This window comes from Anopheles nili, chromosome 3, assembly GCF_943737925.1.
Source record: "Anopheles nili chromosome 3, idAnoNiliSN_F5_01, whole genome shotgun sequence".
Lineage (NCBI taxonomy): Eukaryota > Metazoa > Arthropoda > Insecta > Diptera > Culicidae > Anopheles > Anopheles nili.
In genome coordinates, this window is record NC_071292.1 from 1,735,787 (window position 1) to 1,756,127 (window position 20,341).

General features: G+C 40.1%; 10 protein-coding genes across 11 annotated transcripts; 7 read left to right on the forward strand and 3 right to left on the reverse strand.

Moving 5' to 3' along the window:
- The first annotated feature begins 934 nt into the window (after positions 1–934).
- Positions 935–1,508, forward strand: LOC128727354 (uncharacterized). The gene is made up of 2 exons (XM_053821258.1): positions 935–1,292; positions 1,369–1,508. Exons 1-2 carry the CDS (start codon positions 1,163–1,165, stop codon positions 1,506–1,508), a joined length of 270 nt encoding a protein of 89 aa, XP_053677233.1. The 5' UTR covers positions 935–1,162.
- LOC128727355 (uncharacterized) lies at positions 1,454–1,747 on the forward strand. Its single transcript, XM_053821259.1, has one exon. It carries the CDS (start codon positions 1,526–1,528, stop codon positions 1,745–1,747), a length of 222 nt encoding a protein of 73 aa, XP_053677234.1. The 5' UTR covers positions 1,454–1,525.
- A 26-nt stretch (positions 1,748–1,773) lies between these two features.
- Positions 1,774–2,845, forward strand: LOC128727352 (tubulin-specific chaperone C). Its single transcript, XM_053821255.1, has one exon. It carries the CDS (start codon positions 1,774–1,776, stop codon positions 2,821–2,823), a length of 1,050 nt encoding a protein of 349 aa, XP_053677230.1. The 3' UTR covers positions 2,824–2,845.
- Positions 2,845–3,497, reverse strand: LOC128727353 (ATP synthase subunit g, mitochondrial). Its single transcript, XM_053821257.1, has 3 exons — positions 3,471–3,497; positions 3,350–3,399; positions 2,845–3,217 (listed from the first exon to the last, which is right to left on the reverse strand). Exons 2-3 carry the CDS (start codon positions 3,387–3,389, stop codon positions 2,958–2,960), a joined length of 300 nt encoding a protein of 99 aa, XP_053677232.1. The 5' UTR covers positions 3,390–3,399; positions 3,471–3,497; the 3' UTR covers positions 2,845–2,957.
- Positions 3,498–3,709: 212 nt separating this feature from the next.
- Positions 3,710–4,483, forward strand: LOC128727716 (non-structural maintenance of chromosomes element 3 homolog). The gene is made up of 2 exons (XM_053821654.1): positions 3,710–3,931; positions 3,989–4,483. The coding sequence occupies exons 1-2, from the start codon at positions 3,710–3,712 to the stop codon at positions 4,481–4,483; spliced, it is 717 nt and encodes a 238-aa protein (XP_053677629.1).
- Positions 4,484–4,892: 409 nt separating this feature from the next.
- LOC128722812 (cytidine deaminase-like) lies at positions 4,893–5,727 on the forward strand. Its single transcript, XM_053816493.1, has 3 exons — positions 4,893–5,012; positions 5,071–5,279; positions 5,347–5,727. Exons 1-3 carry the CDS (start codon positions 4,952–4,954, stop codon positions 5,542–5,544), a joined length of 468 nt encoding a protein of 155 aa, XP_053672468.1. The 5' UTR covers positions 4,893–4,951; the 3' UTR covers positions 5,545–5,727.
- LOC128722811 (protein HIRA homolog) lies at positions 5,705–8,850 on the reverse strand. The gene is made up of 5 exons (XM_053816492.1): positions 8,814–8,850; positions 6,745–8,750; positions 6,550–6,664; positions 6,232–6,481; positions 5,705–6,166 (listed from the first exon to the last, which is right to left on the reverse strand). The coding sequence occupies exons 1-5, from the start codon at positions 8,848–8,850 to the stop codon at positions 5,791–5,793; spliced, it is 2,784 nt and encodes a 927-aa protein (XP_053672467.1). The 3' UTR covers positions 5,705–5,790.
- An 839-nt stretch (positions 8,851–9,689) lies between these two features.
- LOC128725240 (protein brunelleschi) lies at positions 9,690–14,830 on the forward strand. The gene is made up of 7 exons (XM_053818967.1): positions 9,690–9,882; positions 9,941–12,489; positions 12,592–12,908; positions 12,998–13,165; positions 13,238–13,464; positions 13,545–13,752; positions 13,837–14,830. The coding sequence occupies exons 1-7, from the start codon at positions 9,690–9,692 to the stop codon at positions 14,081–14,083; spliced, it is 3,909 nt and encodes a 1,302-aa protein (XP_053674942.1). The 3' UTR covers positions 14,084–14,830.
- Positions 14,831–14,963: 133 nt separating this feature from the next.
- Positions 14,964–18,402, reverse strand: LOC128725241 (V-type proton ATPase subunit H). Of its 2 annotated transcripts, XM_053818968.1 has the most exons (8): positions 18,264–18,402; positions 17,910–17,991; positions 17,445–17,850; positions 16,806–17,033; positions 16,418–16,552; positions 15,785–16,347; positions 15,593–15,706; positions 14,964–15,523 (listed from the first exon to the last, which is right to left on the reverse strand). In XM_053818968.1, exons 1-8 carry the CDS (start codon positions 18,310–18,312, stop codon positions 15,445–15,447), a joined length of 1,656 nt encoding a protein of 551 aa, XP_053674943.1. In that variant the 5' UTR covers positions 18,313–18,402; the 3' UTR covers positions 14,964–15,444. The 2 variants fall into 2 exon arrangements, with proteins under 2 accessions (XP_053674943.1, XP_053674944.1); XM_053818969.1 differs by lacking the exon at positions 16,806–17,033.
- Positions 18,403–18,883: 481 nt separating this feature from the next.
- LOC128726400 (uncharacterized) lies at positions 18,884–19,933 on the forward strand. The gene is made up of 2 exons (XM_053820206.1): positions 18,884–19,582; positions 19,644–19,933. The coding sequence occupies exons 1-2, from the start codon at positions 19,003–19,005 to the stop codon at positions 19,931–19,933; spliced, it is 870 nt and encodes a 289-aa protein (XP_053676181.1). The 5' UTR covers positions 18,884–19,002.
- Positions 19,934–20,341: the final 408 nt, after the last annotated feature.

Sequence of the window (20,341 nt, forward strand, 5' to 3'; positions counted from 1 at the left end):
CGCAAAAGCAACAGAAGTGTATATTAGCTAAAGGAGTATACTAGCAATATCTGTTTTGAATTGCAAAAATGTTTGAATTTTTAAGAAACATTTCAAATAATTTGAATTCTAAAACGTATCGTTTTAAATAACACGCTGAAGTGCAGCGATGGTTTCTTAACAACTAACACGAATCGTTTTTATTTCAAATGCTTAAACATATTATTGAACCATCTAAGCGATGTGTTTTAATCGTACCCTGCTAATTCATTAATGCTGTTCGAAAATCATTTACAACCAGAACTTTATATAGTTTGGCCGTTACTCAGCACAATTCCTGATAATTTTGTATTGCTATCACACGTGACCGAGAATACACCGAGAGAAAAGTCTTGAAAGAATAGATTAAATGATCGCAGTACCAGATCTCAAAAAAGCTAGATATGATATATTATTTCATTATGCATCTGTAAAAATATTCTCTAATTATTGATACTTAAAGAGATATCTTCGTATAATCTAACTAATCTCCAACTAATTGAACTCTAACTCTAACTCAAATTGAAGTTAACATTTTTTGATTACCATAATTAAATTAAAATATTACAGTCAAAGAGAAGGAAGATAATAACCTTCTATAAATAAATCGCCTTTTATAATAGTGACGAAGAATGGAAAATTTTAATTATTTAGTTTTGTACAATTACTCAAAAAAGCTGTAAAAGAATTTTAAAAATATTAGTATATAATATAACAAAAGTAATAAAATCACAAATAAGTAGTTGAAAAGAACAGACGCATATTTAAACAAGGCCTAACTTTACAAAGTTGTGAATTCTAATGAAAGTAACGATTTTAAAGAGTTGTCGGTTGTGGATCTAAAAAATGACATTTATATTGTCAAAGAGTATTTAAGTGCAATATTGCAGCAATTGGATTTGCTGCTGGTAAAGATTGAAACAATTTATTTGTTATGAAAATGGATTTAAATTCTGTATTTATGTGAAAAGTGTTCTATTTGTAAACAGTTTAGCAAAGGTTGTTCCGGAAGCGAAGTACCGTGTTTTCCGTCATACTGTGCCTAATTGTCATAAAACAAGACGGAAAATAAGAAGACAGCATTTTCTAATTTTGTGAAATAAACAGATGGTATAATTTTCACATCTGCTTTGGATTTTCTAATATGCTACAAAAAAACGCCCGTCCAGGGTACAGGAAAATCATCAAAACATCCGCAAAAACTTTGATTATTATCGAAGCGATACTGTTTGGTGTTTCATATGCGGGCTGGTATCGATTGAATACTAATAGAGGTGAGCGGAGTTCAAATCGTATAGCTTATATGTAGCACCTGTTCATTGGTATATTATCTAATCTACTTTTGAACAGAATTTCGTTATTACGTTAAGGATAACTATCCTAGTGTGTTGGAAGCGTACTATCAGCTGGGTGAAACATTTGGAGGAGACAAAACGATTCGCCAGTACGACGAAACCATTTGGCAACAGGAGCAGCAGGCGAAGAAGTAAACAAGAAATCCTGAGAAATGTACGTTTGGGTAAAATCCGTAGTATACTTGGCTTTCTTCAGTGGTCTGGGATATGGGCTTTTGGAGTTAACCAAACCTAGCGACGAGAAGCTTAATCAGTTTCGAAATCCTAATATAGTTGATACTGAGGAGAAAAGTAAAAAAGCTCTGTTTATGAAGAAACTTCAGCAAGCCAGTTACGAAGAACCTATATACTTGAAGAAAAAGGGTGATCAATAAGGCACGAAGTGCATACAAGTATCATTATGGAGGATTTGATAGAAAGCGCAACGATGAATGGAAAGGAAAAAATAACTGAATTACTCAACCGGCGACACAAAGAGCGTGAAATGCACATTCAAGCAGCAAAGTTGGAGAGGCTGAAGGAAGCTGACTCAACAGAAGCATTACAATACTTTGAGATATCCTTTGAAGAAAAAGCAAAAATAATCCGGAACACACTTGAAACCGTATCCAGCAGTAATGAAAAAGCACAAGTATTTGCTGATTGTCAAAACGAAATCTATGAACTGCAAAGATATCTCTCTAGTTCTACTTTTTTTCTAAACGAGTATCGCATCAAAGTTTGCCAGAATACGATAAATGAGTTAAGTAAACTGTTGGATACATTGCGAAACGAACTGTTGCCCAAGAAAAAGTTCGGTTTTAAGAGCAAAAAAATTGTCAAAATAATCAACGAAAAAGACGCCAAAAGCAGTACCGCGACGCAAGACAAACAAGAGACGAATTCCTCGGAGGATAATCACATCCGGTGGACCTTTACGGATAGAGTCAATCAGCTCCTTGAGCTACCTTTAACTGCAGTGAACGACCAAACAATAACGGCCTCAAAGTTAAGGAATTGTCTCTTACGTATCGAAGGTCATCCGGGATCGTTGCAGTTTGCAAAGCTAGACAATTGTGTCGTGGTATGCGGTCCTACGGCGCGATCAATATTCCTCGATGATTGTACAAGATGCAAATTCGTTGTCGCATGTCAGCAGTTACGCTGCCACCGTTCTCGAGAATGTGATATGTATCTGACCGTCACATCGAGGGCGATCATAGAGGATTGCAACGGAATACGAGTGGCACGGTATAACTATCGTTATCAGAACATCGAGGAGGACTTCAATCTGTCGGGATTGGACTTGACGTGCAACAACTGGAACACATTGGATGATTTCAATTGGCTTTCTGCAGACGAGCCCTCGCCGAACTGGTCGCTGCTCACTACGGAAGAAACTATTGAAGATTGGAAGGCTTATTTAGACAGTTTTCATCAAGTTCACGAACTAACTAAAAATGATTATTAAATAAAAACGCCTTAATCGTGTTTGAGAATAAGTGTTACTGATTCATTATTCAGGAATTGATGTTGTATCCTTTTCTAGCTGAAGCTTCTACTTTTTTGCACCATCCCTTAATCATTCACCACAAAACAACAGCATTAGACCTTATATCCAACCAGGTGGCGCTTGCCGATGCACTCGCCAGCATAGAACCAGAAGCACACCTCCATAGTAATCAAGGTGTTGAGCCAGGCTTCACGGACCGTCATATTCTTCCACGCTCCCGTGCGGGCCCCCGATACGATGCGAGCGATGCCGTCACGAATGGCAGGAATATCCCCGGGGCTAGGTGGAGTAAGTTCTACTTTCGCATACTTCATGAATACGTTAAACTTTGGACGCGCCTGGGTCATCAGCGCTATAAATCAAGCAAAAATATAAGGAACCGGTGTTGATCATGGGAAAATTATGTAACCTTCATTGCCGTTGTGGGTTTGAAGCCCAATCTATGGAAGCTAAGTAAACTGTATCATAATATGGCGCTACTTACTCGAGACAAGCGACGATCCCTTGTTTGCCAAAGAAGCCATGTTTTGTATTCTGCGAAATACAAGAAGCAAAGAGTTTTAACTTCTCTGCAATTGGAAAACAAACGAAAGAAAAATGCGAACCTGAAAATACGTGCTGCAAGTTGTAATAAAATTTGACGACAGATAAAATGTTTATGACACTAATGACAGCACGTGTTCGAGCAAGTTTTGTCAACAATTCGAAGAGAAGCATCTTTTTCCTATCGTAACAACAATTGTGGCGGGATCTATGTTGATTATTTCTAAAATATATTTTAATTGAATCATAAACCATTGTAATCAAATATTACTCGATAAAATCATCTACGAAACAAACCAAAATGCCTCGTGCTTCTCAATCACAAAGTCTGTTCGCGGAGTCATCTGATTCATTGGAATCACCAGTTGAAACCCACCTAATAGTTAACATGGTGAAAACGATACTTAATTTATCGATAAACAAGGCGGTAATAAAGAGAACGGATATTATTAACATCGCTCTTAAAGGAGATATTCGTCTGTACAATCGAATAATACCTGAAGTCATCGATATTTTACGCGAGGTACATTTTTCGCTCCCTTGGGTTACAATCTCATTAACAAATTGTTTTTTTTTGCAGATCTACGGATATGAATTGATAGAAATTGAAAGTAAGAGTCAAAAAACCATGATTCTTTGTTCTACCTTAGAACCAGGTTCACTGCTAGAGTTAAACGAAAGCAATCAACGAAAGTTCACGTTCCTGTTCCTTGTATTGGGTTACATATATATGAAAAATGGAATTGTTCCCGAAAATTTGCTCTGGGAATTTCTCCACACGATCGGTATTGAAGAACAGCAGGAACATTCATACTTCGGAGAACCAAAAAAGATATTTGAAAGCTTCATAAAACAAGCTTATGTTATGCGTTTCAAACAATCGATGGAAGGAATGAGTGATGAAGTTGTTTTCGTAAGCTGGGGAGTCCGATCCAAGCACGAGGTATCCAAAAAGGAAATGCTAGAGTCAATATGCAAAATTATGAAGCGAAAGCCGTCGGATTTCAAAACACAGTACATTGAAACACAAGGTTTACCAAACACGTCGGTGGGTGATTTAATGGAAATAGAATAAAGAATAATTTTGGTAAACTAAAGCCTAAATATGGTGACTGAAGAAAATAATTCGCAATTTGAAAAGGATTCGCAATTTTTGTTTCTCATTCTCAAACGGAACGACTTGCAGTATTCTTGAATTAAAATCTTAAGTTCTAAAATTTTACTCTGTGTCTACCACCGCTTCACTGTTCGTGCCATGAGATATATTAGAAAACTCCATCTATTTCTTATCGTTGTGTCTATCGCAATGGTTCTGTTAAAAACGATTTATACAATCCTTTTTTATGTTTGCTGACATGCGATAAGATCAGCTGATCCACAGCTAAGGGACCAATAAATATAGCTCGATATTTGGAGTTTGTATTTATTCGAGAACCTTATAAGGTCAGTTAAACGTCAACAGGATTGTTTACTATTTTTGCATACTTAATTCGCTTCGTATTCATAGTGAAAACTTGACCATTAAACGGAAAAGGATTACACAATGAATAATAACGTTAATGGAGCAGTAGATGGACGTACTATAGTAGAATATTCGTCGTTAGGTGAGTGGCCAAAGACGCATAAGGATCAACATATATGGTTTCAATGGGGTCTTTTCAGATGAGTCGGTGAAAGAGTTGCTAGAAGCAGCAATTAAAGTTCGCGACAACGCCTACTGCCCATATAGTAATTTTCCTGTGGGAGCAGCTTTGAGAACGACATCGGGCGAAATAGTAACTGGATGCAATGTGGAAAATGGGGCTTTCGGTCCGACGGTGTGCGCGGAGAGAACAGCCGTTTGCAAAGCTATTAGCGAGGGGCATCGTGAGGTAAGAGCATCAGTAATATTATCGGTTAAATCATCGAACACCTTTTCCTAATTTGGTGTTTTTTTAGTTCACAGCCGTAGCGGTTGCGGCCTATCAGGAAGCTGAATTTACAGCTCCCTGTGGAACTTGTCGCCAGACTTTGTCGGAATTTAGTACAAAAGATATCCCCATTTATCTAGTGAAGCCTTCTCCTGTGAGGGTTTTGGTAACGTCTCTATTTAAACTACTACCCCTCGCCTTTTCTCGTACATTTTTGAACAAGTAGTACCACATGGTAAATCTATACAAAATTCGGGATACACACAATGCACCCAACATGCACAAGCAAAATGCAGATGAGAATATTATCGTTTAACGTAGTTATCAACTAACCAGCGCAGATATACCTTATCTTATCGGATCACCTTCTATCTTGTTTTGTTATGAAGTATAATTTAAAATGATTTATTGTGACAATAAAAGCTTTGTAAAGATAAGCTTCACAAAGGCTGACGTAGATGGTTTTATTTGTCTACTCCATCAACGGTTTATCCCGTCCATCTCGCTCTTTCAAGAATTTCAACTGGTCTAAGTACTCCGTGTAGATGCGTTGCCATTTTGTCTGGGTTTTAAGGTGGTTTAATACATCCTCCATGAATATGTGTTTCGAAATTCCTAGCACAGACGGATCATTATCTTCTCCCATTCTCGTGTCTAAATTGTGTGAAGCTCCGAACAGATCATCCAAAACTTGTCGAATCTTTTCCTCACTCCCGTTAAGTGCTAATTGGAAGCCCAGCATTGAGTACCAGTACTTCAATTCAGGCGGAGATGCAATCATTTCACAAATCTTAATTTGGTTTTCGATAAACGCTATCGCTGCTGAAGTTTGCCACGATGACGAGTGTCTGGAACGGAAAAGTTAACATAAGTCATTATTGGCAATTTGTCAATTTCCTAAATAAATACGCACAACTCGGAGAAACTGTTGGTTTTAGGCCCGGACAAGCTTCCGTAGGATTGTATTGTCGACAATGGGTACATTTTAATGTTGCGCACTGGGGCATTGGCTTTATTTCCGATCAATCCATGACGTATTATGGGATCGGAGGAGTTAATCAACAGCCAGCTGTCTAGCTTTCGACAGTAACAGTAAGAAGACCCATTCGAAAGAACTATGAAGGGCATTCCTTGATCGGACACGTGTAGAATAGTGACGAAACCTAAAAGCACAGAAAATGGTTAGCACTCATGACGTCTTATCACATTTTTAATTGCCTTTCCAACGTACTCCCGGTCATAATTTCTGAACAGTTTGTTGAAAGAAACACGGCCTTTTCCGAAACATTCCAAATGCGTAGAATCCCACTTTCAGTTATTACAGCAGCCAGTTTTGAGTTTGAACTCTGCAAGAAGATCATCGCATCGAGTTTGTCATGAACAATTTATGATAGAAAATGTAATAAAAATTAACAAATATTCTTACAAATGCGCTCTGTACGGCCGGACTCGTCAGGCAAAGTACCGGAAAGACGGGTGTTCCTGTTTTTATATCCAAAAAGCGTATGGTGTGGTCTTGACTGCAGATGATTGCATATTTCGCACAAATGGCGAAGCAAACTACTGGAGAACCGATGACAGTCTCCCAGATCTTTCTCTCTACACGCTGCGCATTCACGCACATTGCTGCCACGCGACAAAGCGTACCGTACGATGTCTTGACGCTGTTATTTTGTATCTGAACCCTTACTTCTCCAAATGCTTTGAAAGAGTTGCCTTGTAACACGGCAGCTTTACCAGTTGAATATGATGGCAGTCGTGTCCGGTCAACTAGCTTTTGATTGAGAGTAGGGTGAGAAATTATCGATCCATTGGTACTCTCTGTCGATTGTACCAAAGGCTCAGCTTTCTGTGGAGGTTCTGTGACAATTTTTTTGAGCCGATTATCTAATTTCGAAGGAGTTTCCGTGGGTTCCTGCAGAGTGCTCATCGACGGAGGTATGTTTGACTCATCATTGGAAATTGGTTTCATCTCCATGTTGGACAAAGTCCCGCTCGATTTGCTACCGAACTCCAGAGAAGACGGCATGTTGGCAGAAAGCAAATTATTTCCATTATCATCGTTCAGTGGGATGAACATAGGAGTAATTCTTCGTTTGCCGTCCGCCGTTTTCGTTTCGATTTGTTTTAAAATAGGGATGGGAGCTGAGAGACTAGACGAAGACTGGATAACCCCGGCTATGGGCGGTTGGCTAGGCAATTTAGCTAGCATGCCGTTATTTTGCTGTTGGGGAATTAATGAAGGTGGTACAGGATTGCTTTTTGAAACGTTCAGAAAATCCGAATTTTCTACTATCATTTCCTTCTCGGCCTGTACTGTAAGGTCGAAGTTGGCATTTTTTCCATACATACGTTGGTAGAGAATGTTTTTATCTTCTTCGGAAAGTGGGGTGCCCAGCTCTTGAGAAGTAAACTGCAAACAAGCAATATGACCATCGCCACTGCATGTTAGCAGGGTGTAACCATCGCAGCTCCAGGATAGATCGAGTATAGAATCCTGAAATAAATCATGTATAACCACTAGCGGTCGCTGCAAGGCCGTCAACCAGATGGAGAGACTTCTATCACGTGCTCCTACGGCAAGGCAACAGTATTGTTGTAATTTGTTTGTTTTTGGCGCTGACCTCTTCAAGATTGCATTATGGAATCGCACACATGTGACCGCTTTTCGGTGTCCAACAAAGTCCTTGTCACACTTCCAGCCATCGCGTTCAATTATTTGAGCCGTCGGGCCTCCACCGTTCATGGCATGAGCAGATACTAGGTACTGACCGTCCGGTGACCAAGACAAGCGTAGAATGTGTGTCGTTCCACCGCACTCTTCGAAGGGTTCCGTTATTGTTTTGAAACAACTCCAATCGGTAGTTTTCCAAACTTTTAACGATCGGTCGTCGCTCTGGGATGCGATAAACTTTCCCACAGGATCCCAAGTTACGCCTTTTACTAATCCGGTGTGACCTTTAAGGACATGAACGATTTTAGGGAAATGCTGTGCATCCCAAATAATTATGGTGTTATCGACACTGCAGCTAGCAATCCATCGATCTTGCGGCGACCATGCCAAATCCAGCACATCTCCTGCATGGCCTCTAAGTGTGGAAATACATCGCCAATGTTCCACCGATTTGCTTCCTCCGCCAAAAGCACCAATGCCTCCGCCGCCGCTAATAGTTTTTTTCCATATCATGACCAATTTATCATCGCCACCGGAAGCTAACATAAGACCGTTTCCTGACCACCGGACACAGTTGACACATGCAAGATGATTGTCCATCTGGCAAAGAACTCGTGGCACGCTTTTGTTGGCTTCAGCTTCTTCGCTCAAGACTGGGGCCATGTTCCAAATGACCACACGCCCAGAGTCACATCCTTGTCCACCGGTTGCAAATCTTTCGCCACTTGGATGAATGTCGATAGAGAAAATGGATTTCTCTGAAGAAATAACAGATGTTACAAACGAAAGCCTTAACGGAGAGCCGATTTATTCATACATACCATCGTGATGTACCCAGCTTGGTTGAAAAATCTTCATAGTTCACTATTTAGATGCTTTAACTATATCAAAAATTGTACATTATAGGTTACGTTTTTCACAATCACTTTACAAATAGTTCACTTTTGTGATATTATACTTAAAGCTTCTGTGCTAAATAATGTAATTAATCTGTAACAAGTATAAATTTGCAGTGTTATAAATCTAGCGCATAGCTGTTGTGTATTTAGAATTTTGCGGCAACTTACTTCTTCTTCGCGCTCGTTTATTTCAACGATGGGGATCACGTCATGATTATGTTTATGTGACTTGGGTGATTACTTCATGTGTTATAAACCATTGCATAATGTCGATTGCTATGCAAAAAAACATGTGTTGAAATAAATGTGTTATTCAATTAATCACATGTTGATTGGATTTTATTTTATTGGCTTTATTTTATAATAGAAAGTAATTCAAACTAGTACAGAAAGTTCAAGCTTTGCTGACACTGTCACGTCAGGCGAATGTCAACACACTGTTAACGTTATCAAAACATTTTGCAACTTTCCAAATTGTTCGATTAAATTATAGTCATACGCGTATAGCAGCAAGTACAATTCGTGGCTGTATGTGATACACTACAATTCTGTTCGTGCTCGGAAACGCAATCTGGAGAGGGACCATGATGGTGATTACCTTTGGCGCATAAGTTTGAAACAAGATGCACTCGTATCAGAGGAAAGATGATGTGGTGTCCTGAATGAAGAGAAATCGCCTTAGTGTAGTATCTAGCAGTTCATGATTTGGGGGTGGCTTTTCTTGGATGGATAAACTAAAAAAAAGATTGTAAGCGCAAGAAGCGACCAAGCGGAATTAAGCTAGTAAATGAGGGTTAAATGAGATCCTCAGTAAGTTATATGTTATCGCAAGGGCCTGGAGATCCGATTATGGCGCACCCAGATTATGAGCAGCATCATTATCACCATGGATGTTTGTTAATACTGGTGCGAGGAATCGGATCCTCGAAACCACGGTCTTTGCAGCGCGTTTTCGAACGCGTACAGCGGGTCAACAATGTAAAAATTCCTGGTAAATATTATATACATGAGGTGCCATACTTAAACAATTAATTATTAACATCTTTTAGCTGATTCGACGGGCACTACCAGAGATATCTGGGTACGGTACATACGTGATCATCCAGTGGAAAACAATGATTGGGGAGATTTTCAAACCCATCGTCGGCTGCTGGGGTTGATTACGGTAGGGAAATTCGATGCTCAAAGTGAGCTGAATGAGTTATGTCGCGTGCACGAGTCGCTGAAGGTAAAGTACACGCATACCCTGTTTGATTCTCGATGTTTGCTGTTTGGACCGAGCACGGACGAGCTACAGAAGCATAATGGAAGCACAGAGGGTCCAGATGAAAAAGCTGGAGCGTCTATCGAAAAATGCTTTCAAACGCCAAGCAATTTCAAAAGTCGAGCCTTTTTTTATCCCGAAAATGATCAGTGCAGCAATTTGGAAACAAAGATTTCGGAGTTTATTACTTCCATCTACTACATACTGGAATTGAAGCGCATGGAGAAGACCCGTGAAAAGCTGGAGAAGGCACCGTTGCTTTTGGCTCCGTTCGAAAAGAAAGATTTCGTTGGATTAGACCTGGAGAGTAGAAACAACAAGAAACGTTGCATCGGACGCATGACAAAGCATCTCGGGGATCTGACACTGCAGGCGGGCTTGGTTGCCGAATCTCTAAATTTTTTTCATGCCGCCAGCGAAACTTTACGTGCCATAAGTGACTCGCTATGGTTGGGGGCTGCCAATGAAGGGCTTTGTGCGGCCTCGGCTATATTACTGTACCCGAACTTTCGCTATACTATGTCTATACAAAGAAACTCTAGTCTGCAAGAGAATTCTTCCTCCCCTCAAAAGTTCAATCTTGCTCGCAACCAGTTATACACCGGGAGCTACAATGGCGATGGCTCCACGATGAAGCACAAAAAATCAGATATGGTGATCAATCTCAGCTCATCCGACACGGCAACGATATTGAATGCCGATAAAACTTCGGCGTCGTCGAACTCGTCAGCATCGTCTATTAGCTCGAGCTTGTCTTCCGCTTCCGCAGGTAGTGGAACTGCTAGTGGGAGCTCCTCTTCCGATTCAGGATCCTTATTGAACAAGGCGAGTGGTTCCGCACCAAAATTTCCCAGCAATATTCTACAGCCGGAGGAAATTACGGTGCGCTACCGCGATGCCATCATCAACTACAGCAAGTATCGAAACGCAGGTATCATCGAAACTGAAGCGGCACTCAAGGCAGCCCGAATATGCATTGAGCAAGGGAAAAATTTGGACGTGGCCATGTTTCTACAAAACGTGTTGTATATCAATCTCAACATGACTGAACAGCAACGAGTTCGCCGGTTTGAGGTACTGACGGATTTGTACCAAAAGATCGGCTATAATCGTAAGGCGGCATTTTGTCAGCGATTGGCAGCTTGGCGGCACGTTGCTCAGAGCAACAGCAACCCGGACTGGGGACAGAGCTATCGGTTAATGTTGGAAAGTTTTTCTGGCCATAAGTTGTCACTGGAACCGAATGAAGTGATTGAAAATAGCATGGGATGGCCGGTGTTACAGATCGATTTGTTACAGCAGCTTGTTGGCACCGCTCGGCGCTTAGGACAATCGGCATTAGCTACTCGACACATGACTTTTCTGCTGCAAACTATGTGGAAAAATTTATCTACTCAGGAACAGAAAGAAATGGCACTTCAGCTGCAAAATTTGAGCGCGCAATGTGAAGGAGCTCCTGTCCCGCTGGTACTGGAAAACGGTATTGTAATTCCGCCCGCCAACTTGACCGACTTGCCTCGCTGTACCCAGTTGTTGGTGAAGGATCTGGCGCCTCATCTGAAACCGGTAAAGATAGTCGTAAATAAGGTCGACAGCGGACCTTTTCTGTTTACGCCGATTCACTTCAGTTCACTGGATCGTCGGGGAGTGGAGAAAGATGATAGCAAAATTACGTTCAACTGGGTTCAGCATGACGTGTGCGAGGTTAACTTGACTCTCGTGAATCCGCTACCTTTCGAGATGCAGGTGACAGACATGCGGCTACTAACGACAGGAGTGGTATTTGAAGCATTTCCGCAAACTGTTAGCTTACAGCCTAACGCTCCAACGAACGTATCGCTGCACGGAACTTCAATCGAGTGTGGTGAACTTGAAATTCAAGGCTTTAGCACTCACACCTTGGGAGTGAAGTCCAACTGCCGGTTGAAATATATGCAGCATCGAAAGGAACGCCACCTGCCGCCATGCTACAAAGTTAAAATCATTCCGGCATTGCCAAAGCTGGAGACAAAGACAAGCTTACCGCAAACCGCCACATTTAGTGGTATGCCCAATGCAGACTTTGTCACCACATCGGCTAGCATAACGCTGTACAATGGTGAAAGTGGCGAATGTACAATAACGCTAGCAAATACGAGCAATATTGCGATCGAATACGTCGATGCCACGTTCCACTCCACGCTGGAGACCTCCCTGCAAAATCGTATTTTTCAGTTGGAAACAGATGAGCTGCAACGGAAGCTTCCAATTCAACCGGGCCAGAGCATTGATTTCAAACTCGTCATTTTTGGCGAGGCTGATTTTCTAGGAGCTGTCACGGCCGGACCTGGTCAGGTTGGTGGCTACGCGAATTCTATCAATCCAGATGGAATGAACAGTGCTGGACCGCAAAGCCTCACCGTGTCGCATGGCGGTGGTGCACCTCTTGCAATGCAGACTGGATTGCTTTCCGGTGGCAGTGGTAATCCCAGTATTCCGAGTCGGATAAGTTCACCAACCAACACTCACAGGCGGAATGAACTACTAACTTCTAGTTTTCGTTCGTCGCATTCTGGACATTCGTCGCTGGCCACGCTGAGTGTAGGTATTTCGACAGGACACGTTCCACGCCAGTTGGACGCACAATTGCGGTTCAAATATTCCGGTGGAGAAGGGCTGCAAGAAGGTTTCTGTCGCCAGAGTGCAATTTCGTTCAATGTCGAGCTGCTACCGAGTGCGCAAATTACAAACTGGGACGTTTTGTCTGCAGAGTTGTAAGTAGATAATTTTTTTTCATTTATGAACATGTTTTGTTTAAACATTAGCATAAACATTAATGTAATGTATAAACAATTGTTTATAGACCATCGCAATTCTACCTTGTGCTGGACGTGGTGAATTTAACAGCTCAAGAAATGTCACTAAACTATACCTCTAATAAAACAATACTCATCGAGGCTAAGGAAAGTTGCCGTGTGCCCGTTCCGGTACAACGATGTCCTCTAGAACGAATATTTGCAGCAGTTTCCGAGCACCAGCAGCAGCATCACCATCATGCCCATCACCACCATCACTATCAGCATCCGCATCATTCGATTGGCAGTAGCACGGCTGATCATCACATGCCCAGCATCATGAGTGGGGTTGGAGGTACCAGTACTAGTGATAGTTCAGATCTGACCGAGCGCGTTTGCTCTGAGCATATTTCGGAACATGTTAATCTTAAATGGTCACTCCCCGCTATTGATTGCAACGGTTTGGCATCTTTGCGTGGTATCACTCTGTCTCCAGCAATGCTCGACCTGGTTACAGTTCCTCCGCTAGAATGGGGTAAGTTCGTTCGTACAATGAACCTAAAATTTAAAATACCATCCAATTGAATAAGCAACATTCGAATTTATTTCTAACAGAGATCAAAGTTGACGAGCAGATGGTGGCACCGCAATCAGAAGTAACGTGCGTTACTGGGCAATTTCTAAGTTTCAGTATTAGCATCTGCAATCTGTCGGCGTCGGTGTTGCATCAGGTACAACTGTCCGTGCAATTCTATCAGGATTATCAAAATGGCGCTCAAAATTATCGCCTGGAAACGCGGGTCACCATGTCGGGTCCTAATCAGTGAGTGCTTCACCGAAAGTGAATACGTTAAATTCAAAAGTTTGATGTTAAATATTCGTTACTATCATGTTTCTTCGTTTCCAGCATACTTATTCCATCACTGAACAAAGACGAGAAGGCCTTCCACAAATGCTCGGTTCTTTTCTTCACTCCGGGTCGGTTTAAAGCTGATGTTCAATGTCGTTCACTCAGTTCGACACTTCAACCGACCGCCCAACGAACGGATGAGACGGGTGGAGTAACCTTGATGAGTGGATCAGGTCCGGAAAGTGCATCACATGTTTGGCGGTTTATACCTCCGATTGAAATTACCGTCCTAGATCAACAGTAGTGTTCGTTGTGTGTGATTCATGGAGCAAAATCAAGAGAACAATAATGGAAAACACAGGATATGTTCGCGCGAACAACGAATGTGTATGATTTTGGAAATTACATTTCCGGAGAAGCATTCGAGCTATAGTTGTAATACAGGCTTACAAAAAATTACATTCTGTACCTTGGGCAGTAGAGCTTTGAACGAAGTTACTTCAGGGTGAAATGCAGAAGCTATATATGCGTTTATTTCTCTTTGTATCAGTAATGTTGAAAGACACCGCTAAAATGCTGTTACTCATTAAGTGGGTTTGCACAGAAATGTGCATCGTTCATATTCGCGCAGAATATAATTTAACTGGAAGCAATATTAAAGGAAGATTATCTCGAAAATACATCATCGCTTCACATTGTGCAATGATGACTAGCACGCTGTCGTACAGAAGGAGTAAAACTCAAGTAAATTCGTCATCTTGTAAAGTGTGACGATATTTGCTTAGTTCTCGGTTGGTCAAAACGATTAACGAATTACGAGAACCAGGGAAAATCATAGCGTATATACGAGGTGTTATAAGAATTATTCGAAAATAATATGAAGCGAACGGTGAGGGAAAATACATTGACAGTGACAAATGAAGTACGCATGTTGCAAGTGCGATATAAATATACTTGTTGAACGGAAAAGAGTGTTCTATTACACAATTAGTTGATTTTCTTGATTTGTTTTCTGTAAGGAAAATGTAAAGAATATTTATGAAAGATTAAATAAATGCTGAAAATTGACTGCCAATTGGCTGTTTTCTTTAGATTATTTGTCCAGCGAAACTAACTAAAACTTGTTCATTTAGATGTTTATTTAGGGTTTATTTCCAGTTAATACATCTATCGTAATGCCTTACTTGCGGAAGTTGTTCTATGTATGTTGCATTTTAAGGAAAACGATCTCTTATTCCTAATACGACGAGTGAAGTAAAGCTGTTGAATAAGCTTTAATAGAAGAAACAAAAACATAACACTTGGAATAATAATACATCGAAGAAAAGTTATTAGTTGGGCAAATAAATCGGTACAAATCTAACAACAATTTTTTAAACACCCTTCAGGTTGTGCCCTATCAGAACTGATGTTATGCTGGGAGGGTGTTTTAATATAATTGCCAGAGAATACTTTATTTACACACGTGTTGAATACGTACACAACAGCATGGCGCAAGCGTTGTTGTCGGCTGTTGGATTATATCTACTTTTATATCGCTCTTGTTTTCGCAATATCGCCTAATCAAATTTGTCCAAGAATGGAATGCGTTTTTCTCGTGTCTACAACGGTGTATAATCGCGTATGTTTATATGTATTGCCATGCTTGTAGATCTATTTGAACAATTAGGCTTTTCCGCTGATTGGAGCACTGCCCTGCGGAGCTTTCTCATTCTCCTTTTCCAACTGCTTGCCGAGATATTCCCTGTTAAAATAACGTTACAAAAATTATTTGTTCTACATCACCAACGACATACACATAATAGAAACATACCAGTTGTGCACCATTAATTTCTGCACTGCTAACAAAGCTTCATAACGAACGTTAGGATCCTCGTGCGCGAGCAATTGCATAACCAACTGCTTGCCTCCTAGTTGTTCAATAACGCTGTAAAAAAAGTAAGAAATGGAATAATATGTAGAATTTATGTTTTGAATGCTCTGTTGTGTTGCTGATAAAACATACTGTTTGCCTCTTGGGTAGTGACGAACATACTCTCCGATGTCGTAGCTGGCAACCGACAAGACCAGAGGGTCCTTAGAAGTCTCAAGCAAATGAACGAGAATACGCAATAATTCATATTGCTTCTCGTTCAAGCGTTGAGCATTTTCACGCCAGAACTTGGCCGATTTGTGCACCGGGGACCACTCGAGACGTGCGCTCTTTACCTCTGTAGCGTATTCGTCAAAGGAGCTCAAATCTTGTACTGAATTTTGCAACTTTTCCGTCAGGAATTCGACGTCTCCAGTAATATCTTCATCATCAAAACGACGTTGTTCCAAAATCGTCAGCTGTTTCATTACCTTGCACTGTACCATGGCAATGCAGTGTTCCTTTGCCACTTGGGAGTCCTCTGGCTTTTCGATCAGATTGCGAAAAACGGCAAGGATGATACGGGTCACCTTTTCCTTCGCGCAGTCGCTCAAGATGTCAGCCAGAATAGGAATTACGTTAAATTTATTCATTTTTTCTGCCAGCAATGGGTTGAACGTAAGCACCCACAGACAGAACACCAACTGATACTGAACCTGTGTAACCGAATGTTTAAAGAATGTTAGTCTAATTTAAAAAACAATGTTGTCAGAGGGTTGATGTTACCTGAAAATTGACCCTTGACGAAAGGATACTAATTAGTGTACTTATTCCATCTACAGTAACAAACGCAAAACGATACTCATCCACACGCAGCATCATTTGCAGGCAACGGGCCACCGATTGAATGTATTCGTTGTTCTTAAAGTAAGATAAATGCTCCAGTTAATTAAATCTGTCTAAAACAACATTTGATTACAATCATGAAATGAAATACATATAGCGAAACACAATGATCAGAAAGAGGTTTAGTAAGGCATGAGTTTCCAGAGTTTCATACGTTAACAAAGTGTTCTAGTTCTAGTGAATGAATCTGTTTCGACGGAACGCCAATAAGATTACAGTAAGTGGAGTCATGAGCACTGTGCATTGCATGTTTCATCGTTTCGACTACCGTTAAAGTCACATGTAGATCTTCCTTCGAAGAACCTCTCTGAGGATCGTCGATTGCACTGGATATTTCACGGTATCGCTCGGCTATCTGATGATGATGACTGTTCTGATGCTGCGCCTCTGCATGATGCGACAGGTGTCCATGTCCGTGATGGCCATGGTGCGAAGCGGCCGCCTCTGCTAGTCGCTTTTTTTCCGCCTCTTCCATTTCATGCAATAATTTTCGAGCCTTCATATTGTTCCCCGAAGTGGTAGTTGTTTTAAGTTTTAATAGATTGTAAAATAATAGCATCAATATCAGGGATTTTTACATTGATTTTGCTTCCATTCAAGCAGCCACCCAACACAAACTCTCATTTCGCCCAATCACAATAATAAGCAATCTTACAAGTTGTTAGAGAACAGTTGCATATTGAAAACAATCGCGGACTTATGATTAGTATCTCAATGCAGTCATATCTTCGGCTTAATCAGAGACTAGAAAAACAATTGATCAACCCCACCAAGGTTTAGTTTGGAAAGAGTTAGGGAATCGCTCACTCACAAACGCATAATTCCTTACACAAAAACATTAGTAGATTTCTAGTAGCTCATGCCAAAAGGGAAGAACGCTACAATTGAGTGATATTTGAATACTCACAGCAACGGTCAGCTGATCCTTCAGCCACTGCAAATAGAAGTGCAGATCGGATTTCGGCATCTGCTCTTGGCCCCAGCAGGCCAGCTTGCCGACAACACGAGAAGCCATATTAACAATGAAACCGTCCTGTCGATTGAGCAGATTCAAGAGCGGAGCCCAGACGCTCTCTTTCTTCTTATTGGCATAATCGTGGAAGATCTGTACGCGCGACCGATCCTCCTGCAAAAGATCATCTATCAACACCAACATGTACTGGATCGTCTGGTCCTTCGACACATGCGAGAGCATGTTGAGCAACGTTTTAGCACACTGTGCAGGATTTTCCTGCAAGTACTGGGCTTGAGCCTTCTTATCTTTGTCCAAAAAACTGACGCAAGCGTAGTCTTCTTGGGAAATCATTTGCGATCTAAAGAAAACAAAGTTGGTGATAATGACGCAATTGGAATATGTTTTAAGGGTACATACTGCATGTAAGAAGACCAGTTCGGTTTAGTTTGACGAATGTCCCCGGCCTGTTGCTGCAAAACGCTGGTCGCAGCAATCATATCTGTGAAAGAAATAAAAAAAGTAAGTCACGTGATGGAAGTAGATTTAGCTTAGGTAATATGCTTATTTCAAAGCTCATTTTTTCAAAAGATGAAATTTTTCGAAACACAAGCATATTTGAGCTCACGCTGGTAATATTTTCTAGGCCATGTAATCCGAAACTAATGGTAAGAATCAATTTAGAATATCGATTAGAGTAATCACGGGTAACGATTCAGAGAATCATAAATAGCGAAAAAATAAAGGTGGCTCTATACAAACAAGTTCCCTTACCGATTTTATCATCTGGAAGCGATGACATGATATCCTGGACGTCGGTCATGTTGGCAAAATACGATCAGCAAGCAGATCTGAGGGTACGATCAACTTTGAACACGAAACACCACAAAACACTTCACTTCTTCGCAACAAACTCTACAAATATAGGAAAATATTTGTGATCATATGACCTCTTCTTCTTGTTTGTTTCTCTTTGACACTGCAGCTTCGATTTGAAATTAAAGCAGCAAAGTTTATGCTCTTACCTTCAAGACTCAAACGAATTAAACATTACTCGAGAAAATAATCTATATTGCCATTTATTGGTGTTTTGTTTGGCATTAAAGATTTAAATTTGATTAAAAATTAAACACATTTATTTGATAGTCTAGGTACATCTGATAAAGAATTTGAGAAATATTAAAAATTTAACGATATGCACCTTGAAGTACAGATCTCCAGTCGTTGTTTTGTGACAGGCATTAGTTTCGATGTCAAGCCATTGGGATATTCAAAACAAAATTGTTTATTTATGTACATTTTTTGTATCATGTTCAAATTGTTGAATACTTTACAATACAGAATAGTGTTAATAAGTATCAAGTTATTGTTTCTTTGACATAATTCGTCAGGTATTTAAGTTTTATTTAATTGTTCGATGATTAATGATATACAACCTATTTTAGGCCAATCTCGAGTTACTTGAAGTTCTTCCTAAAACATATCCATATTATTTAAAACAATCTTTTGCAGCATGGCTTTAAAAGGAAATTTTTTCGGAAACAACTTGAGGCCAAAAAATAAAACTATACCAGAATTATCGCAGACTTTGCCATTGCCGATTAGAGATAAAACACATATGGATTCCTTCAAGATTGATGCTGTTTTTACCGGTTATTCAGTGCATGTAACGAATCCAGACTCCATTCGATTTCTTTGCCTCAATGGTGGCTTTGGGCAAGGAATGCTTTCGAGAGCGTTTCCAGCTTGCATTTTAAACTTCAACGAAGGGATATGTAAAAGAAAACGCAGAAATAATGCATCCAAAGTGGATTCCAACTATTCGCCAGTTAGCGAAGGGTTTTCTTCGAATATATGCAACGCGGTGTCCAGCGAGCCTCTTTGTTTATTTTTAGAAGAAGCTTTCTTTTTGATGCAAGAATTGAAATTATTAGAACTAAAAACCGTTTTTAATAAGCCCATCGATATTCCAGAAGCATTTGATAAATTTCGTAAAGCGAAACGCAATTTCTTCGTGTGCTATTGCGCTTACCTCTACTTGAAATCGAAAAACTGGATAATCAAGAGTGGAATTAAATTTGGCGGTGATTTTGGTAAGGGTTTATAAAATATTGATCGATTTGGAAACTTATTAAGTCCTATCTATGTTTTCAGTGATCTACGTAAGAGGACCTCAATTTTATCATGCTTCTTACATTGTTCTGATTCATGATGTACTTAACGGGAAATTTTCAAACTCGCACAGTGTCGATGGTTTGGATTTTCAAGGATTGAACCGTATTGCAGAGACAACAGCAAAGGATATATTGTGCCTAGAAGTTCACTATCCAAATAAGTTAGATATTTCAGATTATGCTACCTGTTTGGAGAGGCTGAAAGATGTACGTATAGGAGAAATATTTTCCAAGCATCATAATTATCTTGCTGGGAGAAACCTAATTTGATGCAGAAATTATACAATAAATTAAGAATCCAATTATTGTTTTTGATGTTGTGACTTTTTAATCATGGTAAAATTTTACCCACAATATTGCTCAAAAATATGGATATTCAAGTTTCGCTTTGTGTAGTGATACTGTCGGTCTATTCTAGAAAAAATGTTACATGCCGCGAATCAAATTCCTTTTCAAGTAACAAGTAAAAATAACGAATTAAATTCACTACTTAATTAGCAGTTAAACGCATGGTGCTTTATAATATTTTATCAGTTATATTTGCTTAGTTCAAATCAAACAATTGTTATCGTTTCGCATAAATTAACATTCCATATAATAAGATAATATATATGAAGGCGCTAACATGTGCCAGCCTGATTCGCGGTGAATTGATATGCATGGCTAATGTGTGCATAC

What these genes read in the sequence shown, in the direction of transcription:
- LOC128727354 (XM_053821258.1), top strand. Translation starts at nt 1,163, where the DNA reads ATGCTACAAAAAAACGCCCGTCCAGGGTACAGGAAAATCATCAAAACA. An exon ending in TCGATTGAATACTAATAGAG is followed by an intron (nt 1,293 to 1,368) that starts GTGAGCGGAGTT and finishes ACTTTTGAACAG; the next exon opens with AATTTCGTTATTACGTTAAG.
- LOC128727355 (XM_053821259.1), top strand. Translation starts at nt 1,526, where the DNA reads ATGTACGTTTGGGTAAAATCCGTAGTATACTTGGCTTTCTTCAGTGGT.
- LOC128727352 (XM_053821255.1), top strand. Translation starts at nt 1,774, where the DNA reads ATGGAGGATTTGATAGAAAGCGCAACGATGAATGGAAAGGAAAAAATA.
- LOC128727353 (XM_053821257.1), bottom strand. Translation starts at nt 3,389, where the DNA reads ATGGCTTCTTTGGCAAACAAGGGATCGTCGCTTGTCTCGA. An exon ending in GGGATCGTCGCTTGTCTCGA is followed by an intron (nt 3,218 to 3,349) that starts GTAAGTAGCGCC and finishes CTTGATTTATAG; the next exon opens with CGCTGATGACCCAGGCGCGT.
- LOC128727716 (XM_053821654.1), top strand. Translation starts at nt 3,710, where the DNA reads ATGCCTCGTGCTTCTCAATCACAAAGTCTGTTCGCGGAGTCATCTGAT. An exon ending in TCATCGATATTTTACGCGAG is followed by an intron (nt 3,932 to 3,988) that starts GTACATTTTTCG and finishes TTTTTTTTGCAG; the next exon opens with ATCTACGGATATGAATTGAT.
- LOC128722812 (XM_053816493.1), top strand. Translation starts at nt 4,952, where the DNA reads ATGAATAATAACGTTAATGGAGCAGTAGATGGACGTACTATAGTAGAA. An exon ending in AGTAGAATATTCGTCGTTAG is followed by an intron (nt 5,013 to 5,070) that starts GTGAGTGGCCAA and finishes GGGTCTTTTCAG; the next exon opens with ATGAGTCGGTGAAAGAGTTG. An exon ending in TTAGCGAGGGGCATCGTGAG is followed by an intron (nt 5,280 to 5,346) that starts GTAAGAGCATCA and finishes GTGTTTTTTTAG; the next exon opens with TTCACAGCCGTAGCGGTTGC.
- LOC128722811 (XM_053816492.1), bottom strand. Translation starts at nt 8,850, where the DNA reads ATGAAGATTTTTCAACCAAGCTGGGTACATCACGATG. An exon ending in AAGCTGGGTACATCACGATG is followed by an intron (nt 8,751 to 8,813) that starts GTATGTATGAAT and finishes TTATTTCTTCAG; the next exon opens with AGAAATCCATTTTCTCTATC. An exon ending in ACCAACAGTTTCTCCGAGTT is followed by an intron (nt 6,167 to 6,231) that starts GTGCGTATTTAT and finishes TTTCCGTTCCAG; the next exon opens with ACACTCGTCATCGTGGCAAA.
- LOC128725240 (XM_053818967.1), top strand. Translation starts at nt 9,690, where the DNA reads ATGAGATCCTCAGTAAGTTATATGTTATCGCAAGGGCCTGGAGATCCG. An exon ending in AGTTCCTCCGCTAGAATGGG is followed by an intron (nt 13,465 to 13,544) that starts GTAAGTTCGTTC and finishes TATTTCTAACAG; the next exon opens with AGATCAAAGTTGACGAGCAG. An exon ending in ACCATGTCGGGTCCTAATCA is followed by an intron (nt 13,753 to 13,836) that starts GTGAGTGCTTCA and finishes CTTCGTTTCCAG; the next exon opens with CATACTTATTCCATCACTGA.
- LOC128725241 (XM_053818968.1), bottom strand. Translation starts at nt 18,312, where the DNA reads ATGACCGACGTCCAGGATATCATGTCATCGCTTCCAGATGATAAAATC. An exon ending in AACTGGTCTTCTTACATGCA is followed by an intron (nt 17,851 to 17,909) that starts GTATGTACCCTT and finishes TGTTTTCTTTAG; the next exon opens with ATCGCAAATGATTTCCCAAG. An exon ending in AAATTAATGGTGCACAACTG is followed by an intron (nt 15,524 to 15,592) that starts GTATGTTTCTAT and finishes TTATTTTAACAG; the next exon opens with GGAATATCTCGGCAAGCAGT.
- LOC128726400 (XM_053820206.1), top strand. Translation starts at nt 19,003, where the DNA reads ATGGCTTTAAAAGGAAATTTTTTCGGAAACAACTTGAGGCCAAAAAAT. An exon ending in TAAATTTGGCGGTGATTTTG is followed by an intron (nt 19,583 to 19,643) that starts GTAAGGGTTTAT and finishes CTATGTTTTCAG; the next exon opens with TGATCTACGTAAGAGGACCT.